The 12,118-nt window shown below is 38.8% G+C and overlaps 1 protein-coding gene across 1 annotated transcript; it reads left to right on the forward strand.

The window, feature by feature from the left end:
• Positions 1–669: 669 nt before the first annotated feature.
• Positions 670–11,853, forward strand: LOC106808571 (cactin-like; the record flags this gene model as incomplete). Its single annotated transcript, XM_014811332.1, is given in 11 exon segments — positions 670–873; positions 5,387–5,490; positions 5,944–6,051; positions 7,054–7,224; positions 7,425–7,583; positions 8,182–8,251; positions 8,455–8,508; positions 9,020–9,166; positions 9,558–9,629; positions 10,614–10,676; positions 11,799–11,853. Coding segments are annotated over 10 exon segments (970 nt in total), but the record flags the coding sequence as incomplete, so codon positions are not given.
• Positions 11,854–12,118: the final 265 nt, after the last annotated feature.

Here is a 12,118-nt window from a genome sequence, read left to right on the forward strand (position 1 = left end):
ATACTTTGGGGAGCTAGATCAGCTGCACTCACAAACACAGGTCACGGATCAGGGAAACGGAATGAATTTTCTCTTTTTTTTTAAATTCTTTGCAGGGAAATACCGACCTAACGGTTACAGTCATACATACATACATTCAGTTTGAGGTCATAACTTGGCTTCTCGTTTACTTGTAACGAGTGGGTGCACGGTTTGTTTGTGGTGGCTTAACAATAACATCTCTACACAGAATTATTTATGGGCCTATGTAAAATTTCTCAACTGTTTGGCTAAGATTCATTAAAATCATATAATCCATAGTCACATGATACTGTACTGTAATGTATTGTACTGTGTAGGCATTGTTTTCCATTATTATTTTTTGTTATTTTAAAAGTAGTATCAGAGTATTATCCCTAATCTCTAAAATGCTCCTTCAAAAAGCGTCATCTATCATCACTTTTTATGAAAGAATTTTGGCAGCACTATGCCATGTTCATTCATGATAAAATATATAAGATATGTACTTAGCTTGCCCTAGCTGGTGTAATTTTTCTGTGCAGGAGGATTGCGAATCCACGTTCTAGACTAACTAGTATATATATATAAACAGGAGTCTATCAATATAAATATATATATTATATCCATCTAGTAAGCTGCGGGGAACTATATTTTGTACCGGATGAGGGCGCTGCAAACGAGGTAATCGTCTAATAGACGATGTTTGTGCGTTACATTCCAAATCTGAGAACAACAACATTGTGAATAAGTGTTTTTAGTGTATAACAAGTTCATACACCTGCCCATGTGGAAGTAAACCAAGAAAGGAGACCAATTTGCCAGAGACAGATAGAGGGGGACACGGCATCTGCGAGACGTGGGGATATCCTGATCGTACGGTGAAGTCCTGTACTGGAGCTGTCTGTGACGATTGTACTCTGCTACTAGTCTGTAGCCACTGGCAGCATAGAACCAACTCCAGCTGCAGCTACAGCACACACACGGACCATGTCTATATATAACTTGTACTTACAGAAGTGTTACCCTAACCCTAACATAACCTAAATCTAAACCCTAAGCCCTAACTCTAACCCTAACCCTAACGCCTAAACATACCTCATATAAAAATTAATAAACATAATACTAAACAACCTGAAAACTACGCTTGGTACAGTATCGTGTACCTGTTACGACACGGCACCCTTGCGTGACCAGTACTCTTACATAGCTACTAGTAGTACTATAGCCGCGTACATGACTGCCCGGCAGGGCTATATGCACATTGTCGGCCTGGGACATACCAACTGCAACCTGTCACCACCTGCGTCCCACGAAAATTGGATGCGCAGTTGGCTGGGGGTACCGGTAAGCGCTCGGCCGTCTATGAAGCCTCTTTTGGCGTTAGCGGTTTAGGGTTAGGTTTCTAGTGCGTTATTGCTTAGAGGTTAGGTTGGGTTAGGCCGTTAGCGGTTCTAGCTATCTAAACTCTTCAATCCGTGAATTTATTTACCCAAGGGATTATTTCGGGCAATTCCTGGCGCCACGGCGCCCCATCTTTGTCTCTTAAGTGAAAGCGAATGACTCCCGTAACCGGAGGCCCGAGCAAACATTAAGATACGGCTACCGTACACATGACCACTTTTGCCAAAAATAGATTGCAAACGCAAAATTATCGGGCTTTAACACTTATTATCTACTTGGACATCTCACTATATTTTGAACACGTTTACACAACTTTTACACCATGCTATTTATCCTTTTATTCACAAAGTAAGCACTACTGGAAATTCCGCTTTAAATTCTCGGCCGTGCGTACGACCTGACGTCACGGGTATTGTACTACACATGCCATGTGTTTGTGCCTACAGATCGGCTGCCGCTATATAGCACGTATATTATACAATACCAGTGATGTCACGCGTACGCACGCCAGAATTTCAAACGGGAATTTCCAGTAGTGCTTACTTTGTAGAATAAAAGGATAAATACATGGTGTAAAGTTGTGTAAAGTGTTCAAAAAGATAGGTGAGATGTCCACGTAGATAGATAAGTGTTAAAAAGCCCGATAATTTTGCGTTTTGCGATCCATTTTTCGTGGGGACAGGTGGTGACAGGTTGCAGTTGGTATTTCCAGCCGACAATGTGCTATAGCCCTGCGGCAGTCAATGTACGCGGGCTATAGTACTTGAGCTATTAGTACTAGCTACTACTACTAGTAGTACGGTAGTACTACTACTAGTAGTAGAGTAGTAGTAGTACTACTACTAGTAGTAGATATCGAAATCCTGTGTGCTTGCTGTATGAAAACACTAATTCCAGCACGATTGAATTTAATTTCAGAGAGGAATTTGGTAATAAACATTTGCAGACCAAATTATCATAATTGCTAACAATTTTTTGTTCATCTTAAACCCTGCATGTCACAGTAAAAAATAAAAAAAATCACCCTAGCTGGCAACATAAACTTGTATTGGTATGAGGTTGATTCCATGGTCCTACAGTGAACTGCAGTCTGGTGCAAGTCCACTTTAGGCACCTTAGCACAAAGTGATGCACAGATTTCTGTGTATCATCAACTGATGCACAGACTTTCTGTATATCAAGGAATGATGCAAAAACCCTAACCCTAACACACTTCGTGATGCCTAAGGTTATACTTTATGACCAGACTTAGAGTTAGAGTTAGGGTTTTTGCATCATTCCTTGATATACAGAAAGTCTGTGCATCAGTTGATGATACACAGAAATCTGTGCATCACTTTTTGATACCTAATGTGCCTAAAGTGGATTTGCGCCCTGCAGTCCATCTCTATTTCCAAGTTCTTTTTCCCCCTGAATTTGTGTTGCCTGAACATTAATTATGCCAGCCGTTTGAGGTTCCTGATGAATTTGACTGTTCAAAGATTTTTAATGCCTTCAGTCAGGCTCATAGGGTCTATGTCCTCCAGGGTACTGCCGGAACGTACCCTGGGTACGGTCCGGTATACCGGAACGTACCCTGGTAACTATTTGATATGGTTAGGGTTAGGGTTAAGGTTATGAATAGGATTAGGATTAGGGTTAGGGAGTAGGCGTAGGCGACTCTTTAGACTCGTTAGTGGAGTAGGCGAGGTACGGTCCGGCATATTAGATTGTACCAGGGTACGTTCCGGTATACCGGACCGTACCCAGGGTCGAGGGTACATTCCGGCAGTACCCTGGGGGACATCTAGACCCTCTCAGCTTCAGTCAGCCCTGCTTTTTTTTAACATGGGATATATAATAAACATATCCTTGTTTCATAGAAAAGGGGGCACTATCTGTTGAAATTACTCCTTTATATTTGAAAGATTGGGTATATTTGTCATGTGAAAATTTCAGCTAAAGTGTAACATTTTGAAATATATGAATGTGCATGGATGCTGCCTAGTATATATATATATCAAGAGTAGATAATAACACAAGAGTGAGACACTCGATTCCCGTATTTTTAACCAATTTTTTTCATCAAACTTTGCCACCAATAAAGAAGCAAGTGTATACGTTCCTCAGCTTATTATGACCACTAATCACTCACCTTTGTGGTACTGATATTCGTTTACATATAATTGCTAGCGTATTGCTGTAAATCGTAATCTTGCACGAGCTGAATTCGCACAATTTACCGCCATTGTGTAGACATATCTAGACAAAATATGAAGTTATAGTTGCGCCAATATTTAGCAACGGACGGTTTCCAAATCATTTGTGCCCCGATAGGGGTTTAATGTACTTGATTACCTGCGCGTGCGTAATGTGATACTTACTGCAAACTACTACAGAGAATATTGTTATTATTGTATTATTACTTATGTAAGATAGTATGTCAATTTCTTGTGTTGCGATCACAATAACTCAGCGTGTCTCGCGGTTTCTCACGTGATCAAAATTCGAAATTTAGATTTGTCTCTCAACCCTATCGGGGAACGAATGATTTGGAAACAGTCCGTTGCTAAATATTGGCGCCACTATATAGCTTCATATTTTGTCTAGATATGTCTACACAATGGCGGTAAATTGTGCAAATTCAGCTCGTGGAAGATTACGATATACGGCAATGCGCTAGCAAATATATGTAAACGAATATCAGTACCACGAAGGTGAGTGATTAGTGGTCATAATAAGCTGAGGAACGTATACACTTGCTTCTTTATTGGTGGCAAATTTTGAGGAGAAAAATTGGTTAAAAATGCGGGCATCGGGTGTCTCACTCTTGTTAGCTCACCTTGACATCGTCAAGCTGAGCTATTGCCATGGGTCGTCGTCCGTCGTCCGTCCGTCCGTCAACATTTGGTTTCGGTCAACGATAACTCAGGAACCGTTTGACCCACATGTTTGAGATTGGGTGTAGTTGTTACTGCTATGCTCCCATATGGAACGTCCTATTTTGGAGCACGCCAGTCGACGTACTTTCGAGCCACGGCAATTTTTTGGCAAAAATGGGAATTGCTATTAGTCAGTTCAGGTTCTACGGATTTTGCTCATTTTTGGTATGTGAATGAATAAGGGCTAGGGGTTTTGATATTTAAAAAAAAATTATGCAAATTATGTAAGGTTTGGCAATTATATAGCATATTATATAAACACAAACAGTCTGTGGTGTCACACTCGTCTGGTTCGTTTTACAAGATTTAATTGACAATATCTTTAATGCAATATTGGTATTTTCTCTCCAGCTTGCCGATAAAATGTCTATATTAGAGTAAAGTTTTACAAAACATGTCGGAACGCAGCATAATCTATTTATTTCAAATGCCATTGCTACAAAGCGGGTATAGCGCCATCTACCGTCACAAATTGTGATTCATTTTGGTTTATAAATTATTATTGCGATATACAGATGGCAACCGTGTGCTACCGCCTAGAAAAACTCATACAAAGTAAACACTTCCATGCAACCAATTAACCTTTGACAAAAGTTGTGTTACGGGCAGACATAGCCGTACTGCCGTAGTCATGCAAGCAAAACAAGATTAAAAACATGCGTAATTGTTATCTGGGAAACACCATTGTCACGTGGTATATAGCAGCTACGTGGAATAAGCGTATCCTCTCAATCTTACACGTTACACATCAGGAGCTCCGCTTTTATAGGCAGTTCATAAATCTGAATATTATAAAAACGTTATTTGTGGTGAGCTACAGTGTCATTGACACTTTCATGTTATTATCTACTCTTGATATATATATATATATTTATTTATTTATATATAGTTACGTGCCGGGGAACGGACACACAGCGTGAGACCTCTCCCTAATACTGTGGTGCCTTGCAGACAGAAACTTGGAATTCCAAATTTAAATAAGACATCCTCTCAAGTAATTAAGCTATGTCACTGCTTGCTGTTTTTATGTTTGATGATATATTTTGAGTCGGCTATCTTTGCAGGGACACATTACAAAATTTCCCACTTAACTGGATATGGTTCAACCAGACAGTAACGACAGTCACTCCTGGACCAGGAAAGCATCCGAGAAGTCAACACAACAAAGGTTAGCTGTGATGAGATGTGCAATATATATGTTTATAATTATGTCACACCTAGTTTCATCATTGGAAAATATTGAATTCTGATCCAAAGGGCTACTTTGGGAATCTTGAAAAATTATGCATTAAAATCTGTCATCATGAACAGGTTGCATGACGGACAACTCGAAATTACCACAGTCACTACCTAAATAATCGCCTAGTCGGCCTAGTTGAATTGCATTTATGTTTATACATTTATGATAGATTTATAGCTTCTAGATTGGATGTTGTATGACTGTTCTTTGTCTTTTATCGGCACAATAGGGAATATCTGTAAAAAATTAATGTATAAATTTGTACATTTGTTTCCTAAGGAACAATAATTGTTTCTCTAATGTTAGGCAGAAAAGTGATAGCTCAGGTTCCCAATCTCCTATCACTATCAGGCATGGCTCTGTAGAATATTATCGTTACAGGAGCAGGCGTCGATCAAGATCCCCCGATAAAAAATCGTCCCATCATAGTCGACAGTCTCCGACAAATAGCAGACACAGGAAACACGGACATAAATCTGAACATAAAGGGTGAGCTAAGCAATTACATATTAGAGAGTACTAAAAATGATAACAGTCTGTGTGTGACCAGTTTTATGCCGCATCGCGAGAATAGCATCCGGATGCAGCATCTTTTAACAGTAATTTTCCACCACTATAATCACTTAATAGTATCTACTCCCGTGAAGAAAGAAGATGGTACAATTGCAGCAGAAATCCAAGAAACTGTGTAAGAAAAGGGACAATTATAGTAGTTGTGATTGGCTTGGTTCAGAGATGAGAATCTCCCGCGGATGTGCGGTTTCCTGCGTTTTCCACTGATAATTTTCGAAATTGTTCAAATCCGTTGAGAAAACTGTAGGGGGGGGGTACTGCCACCCACAGACAGTGGGAAAATGTCCTGCAGCTGGTGATGCCTTTTTACTGTCTGAGATCGCCATCCCGTGGCTGACAAATGTACTATTCATTCGCGCACTGTGCGACAATGTTGAGCTATGTGCGCGCAATGTCGGCGTTCATGAACAAGCTAGTTTTTGAAATTTCTGTGCATCGGAACGCGTCTGCAAGCATCTAATTTAAAAGAATTTCTGGGGGAGGACTCCTAGACCTTCCGAAAGTGCTTAGCACGTGCGGTGCGCAATATAGCGCTTAGCGCTATTCTACCAGTATGTAGAAATATATCCCGCGGCTTTCATCCAGGGCCGTTCTGATCTCTGTTGGTTACAACTTAGACATATGGAATCATCTTCTGTGTACTATATGTGACACTAAAGTAAATAGAACTTGGGATAGGTGCGCTACAATGTATAAAAAAACATTTATTAATCACAATGATAATTTAACACAAATGTTTTATTGTTTTAATTGCTGATGTGAGAAGGTAAATATTTGTTTAAATAGGCAAGTGGTTTACATAGCCTTAAAATGTGTAGAAAAATGAATATTGCCATTGTAAAAGGTAGTTTGTTGCTGTAAATAATAGCATATCATGTTACAGTAGATCATCTGTTAATATCTACTTGTTTTAAATAGGCACAGAAAAGACGGCTCACTTTCTCAATCTCCTATCCGGCATGACTCTGCAGAAAATGATCGCTACAGGCGTCGATCAAGATCCCCTGATAAAAAATCATCCCATCATAGGCGACAATCTCCGACAAATAGCAGACACAGAAAACACGGACATAAATTGAAACATGACAGGTTAGCATTTTATGAAAGTTAGGGAAAGATTCTTCTTTGAAATTATGTAAACTAAAGTATAGTATGTAAGTATAGGTTTTTAAGAAAAAAACAAGCCTGTACATAATTATACTCTTAATGGCTCTATTTCTTCTCAAAGGTTAGATTTATTGAACATATTTTGTGAATGTTTTGCATGCACTGTTTTTTTTGTATAACAGGTCGCACGCTCGAAATAAACATCAGAGGGAATCGTCATCTAATACTGATTCATCGGGAGGAGGGAGCGATTCACCATCTTGTGAAAGCAGTGAGGAGAAGCCCGTTGCAAAAGTGCCACTAGGTGGTGCTGTTGTGCAGATATCAAAGGAGGAGAGACGGTGTGTAGCAGTGATGTGTTTTATTGTTCACGAGCTTGTTCGTCCTACGTAGACATTAAAGCCGCACAATGCGCATCCAAACGCTAATTTCTCCAGTACTAGACTAGCAAATACTTCATGGCATGCATAATCACACTACCTTATGACAAAATAAACTCTAGTTGCTCCCATTTCACTGCACGTTTGCTTAAAACCCACAAGAAAGAGGTGAGAAAACTGGCATTCTGGCGCTAACGCCGGCTTGTTTGCCAAACAATTTAGCCGCGAAGTGGTTAGGGTGACGTCACATGTTTTTATCTTTGCTACACCCGTACCGCTGTACCGTAGCACCGCTGCATGGTTCCTTGGGGAAACTGTCAACAACATCGGAGAATTTGAACAACATTGGAGGTATTTTCAAATACCTTTTATAAGACAACGCGCAGTGAAATGGGAAGAACTAGAGTTTATTTTGTCATAAGGTAGTGTGATTATGCATGACACAAAGTATTTGCTAGTCTAGTACTGGAGAAATTAGCGTTTGGATGCGCATTGTACGGCTTTAAACACTTTTATTCTCAGAAATTTATTATCATAACTTGTTTACCTACCTTTGCAGACGAAGGAAGGCACGAATGAAAGCACTGGAGACACCAGAGGAGAAACGAGCTAGGCGACTTGCTAAGAAGGTGATCTTGTTAATTCTGTCTTTTAACCATGTTTACAAAGCAAGATAGTCCTGATATCATTTGATTTCCTTTAGGTCTAACACCCAACATGATAGAAAAATAGTGATATCATAAATTTTATTTAATAATTTTAATTAATAATTTTAGAGGTGTGTGGAGTCTCTTTTGTGACATTTAATGAGTAGTGTGTGTTTTATGTTCAGGAAGCTAAAGAAAAAAAGAGAAGGCTTGAAATGGGATGGGACAAAGATTACCTGGTGAGTAATTGGCATCAGAGGTCAATCACAGGGATAAAAAGTTTCATAAAAATCATCATAAATGTATATAAAATTGTAAGAAAACATGATGAATCCATAAAAAAACTCCATGAATTTTGGAATCTGTGTAATTGCTTTTCGTTATATGTGAATTAATTCAGTGCTCACATTGGAAATTTACACAAGAATCGAACTTTTCCTATGTGTACAAAGTTTAAAACCAGAACCCTGTATATTCTCAGATAGTGATTACATTTTATCAGTTATATACATTCATATGATGTTGGGTGATACCTTATTTTACAATACTACTTTTTTTTATTCTGACAAGCTCTATCACATCAAATTGCTATTGGCTGTCAAGGGCAGTGGAATGTGATATTTAATGATATTATCAAACACCTGGTATAGCTACTAATCCAAATTGCAGGTAGCTAATAAATTGAGCCAGGTAGTGTATGGCAGTGATATTAAAGTTAGTTTTTGCTCTGATTTTAATTTATCTGTCTAGGGTTACACAAACACTGATAATCCATTCGGTGATGCCAATCTCCTTGAAACATTTGTATGGCATCAAAAACTCGAGAAAGAGGGAAAAGCTGACCTGCCAAAACATGAGTTGCAGAAGATGGGGTTAAAAAGTCAGGAAGCCAATAAGGTTGGTGGAATCAAATATATGAATAAATTGTTTATTAAATACATAAGATATCGCTTGCTATGCCAATTGCATGTACAAATACCCAAATCTATTTATAGTTACTAGTTAATTCAATAATGGCTGACTGCACAAATAAGAAGAACTTGACGAAAAATACTATATAAGTTTAAACTAGCAATGCCAGCACTGCATCAACTACAAAAATGCTAGAATTTGAAGAGAATTTATTCACATTGTCGTGAGGCATCTGTCTAACCCTCGTTTTTTCTCAATTTTAATTATCGTAGTTTCACACAAAACCAGCAATTTGTTGGTGCATTGGTAATGGTATATCTGTATGTGTTGCTGTCAATGTAGCATGTCTGTAAATGGCTGCATTTTTATTCCTCAGATAGAACTGGAGAAGGTCAAAGAGAGGCGACTACAGCGAGAGCAAGAACTTCTGCAGAGGGACGAAGAAATGGTACTTAGTGGCATATCTTGTTTCTTTATAGATGGTAGTTGACACACACATGTAAGGCTTGATATTAACCCATTTCTTAAGATAACATGTATTTTAAATACATTAAATTCTTAGTGGCAAATAAATTTTAACACACACTGTTGTCTCACATGTGATGCAGAAATAAATTTTGGTGTGATGCTGTCATGTTCTTGATTTTGTGCTCATACTGTTGTCAGGATGCAACCTTTGGTGTGGCATTGTACAACAATAAGATTAGCATAAAAAATGTGAACCTTTTCACCTAGTCATATATGTTTGACATTTGGAGGGGTAGTATCAGCCAATGACATAGGTGAACTAAATGGCTGCCCAGGGCCCCGGGCTACCTGCAGGGTCTTTTGCTGTCTGCAAAAATAATCGAACACTTCATTCATGATCTTTGTTCACCTTTCGTCCAGATTTGAAGGCTTCAGATTGCAGGAAATGATTTTTAGAGTAGCTTACGAATACAAAAGTTGCTTAGACTCCCTGAAAGAATTACTTCCTCAGACCATCCGTGTAGGGGCCCAAAATGTAACTGCTGTTTTTGCTTTGATATAAATATGTAAATTACTTATATATATTAACAGCTACATGCCAGTCTGGTTGCATAGTTAAAGTAAGTGATTGCTTTTAGCCTGAATTTTGCTTAGCATTTGCTAGTAGTTCTAGTTATCTTGATGTGTTGAACTTGTGAAATTCCCATCCCCAGATCCCCATGAGTTGAAATGTAAATGTGCTGATTTGTTCTAAACCAACTGAAGGTCACCTGACAAAACTGAACAATCGAGCTTCAATATAGTGTAGTGTTTCTCTCTACTGGTAGATTGTGTCATTACGCAGTCTAAAATATCCCTGTTCTGGTATCAAATGCAAAAAATGATAAATGATGGTAATACGAATAACTGCGTTGATGATTATTGGTATAATAATATATGAGCAAATCGTACTGATGTGTTTCAGCAAATGGAGCAACGAGCAAGGGAAGCAGATCAGTATAAAGAATGGGAGCATCAGGAGGAAAAGGTACTAATTTGTTATAATAAAGCCATTTTTTCACCTGGACTCATCTGTGTTCGTGAAACTTTCCCGACAATAGGTAAACTCTCCAGACCTCTTTATGAGAAACCAATCTAACTTAGTAGACATGCAGTGGTGCAAAATTGGCAGATTTTAAGAATTGTGCACATTTCTTATGGCATGAATAGTCACCACATGCTTGGTGATCTTTTGCTCCTCAGGAAAGGGTTAAACATTGATTTGCTGTTTACAGAGGATTGAAGTGCTTTTGATAGTTGCGCCCATATACATGTTTGGTGCTGAAAGGCTACAATTTCACAGTTAAATTTCAAAAGCAACGTTAGTTGAACACGATTTAAGCTGCATAAGTATGTTTGTATGAGAGAAATTCCACCCCTTAATTTCTATATATACCAGGGCACCCGGTGTACGTCCTGGTTTGTTTTTTTAATGTACGTGTCCTTGCTGCTTGCATTATTTACTCGCAGCTGGCCATGCAGTAACATGCAAATCCATTGCCACTTTTTGCATTGTGATCAACACCTAATTTCCTGATTTACCAAATTAAACCGTCACGAAATCACAATGATGCATGATGACTGCTGGTATATTTGTCTAAGTTGCAGCGGCCATCTCGTGGCAATTTTCATTTTTATAATTAGTGTGCAAAAAACATACAAACACGGTTATGTTCAATATCAAAAACCATATGAACCATATTCTACTCTACCTACCTTCCTTCTCTCAATTGCCTACTCCAACAGCCCCCCCCCCTATCTTCCACTAGCACAGACCTCAGACGAGCACTGTCACATTGCGACACTAGGTGATATATTGAGAAATGGAGCCGAGTAATTTTCCTGCTATGTGAGCCATTGCCTACAAACTTCTGTTTAGGATTTGTGTGATATTTGTATTGTTAATTCATTATAATAATTTACATTAGTATAATATATAATAATAAATTGATTAAATTGCATCCAACTTAACTATATTCCCCTTTAAATAACCATATTACTTTGCGTAGATGCCTTTTGCATATTTTTCTGATAATTTCAATTTGTATAATGCATTTTTAATCCAATCAGGAGCATTTTGGATTTAAATTCGTGCGTTATATACTTTCAGTTTCATCTCCAGCAAGCTAAGCTCCGATCAAAAATACGAATTCAAGATGGCAGAGGTGAGTGATTACGCTTATGGCAGTGGCGTAGCTGGGGGGGGGGAGCGATGGGGGCGGTCGCCCCCCCCCCCTAAGATTTAGAAGGCTACCTTACTTAAACCAGCAGGACTGTTTCAAGTCGATAAAACATGCCAACAACATGCACCCCCCCCCCCTTAGACTTAATCGTGGCTACTCCACTGGCTTATGGTGATGGTATAATAGTGAATAAGTGCAAGTATTATTTTTGGTCCCCCCTGATTGCTGGTTCATGAAGCTATGCATA

This window comes from Priapulus caudatus, unplaced genomic scaffold (genome assembly GCF_000485595.1).
Source record: "Priapulus caudatus unplaced genomic scaffold, Priapulus_caudatus-5.0.1 Scaffold287, whole genome shotgun sequence".
Lineage (NCBI taxonomy): Eukaryota > Metazoa > Priapulida > Priapulimorpha > Priapulimorphida > Priapulidae > Priapulus > Priapulus caudatus.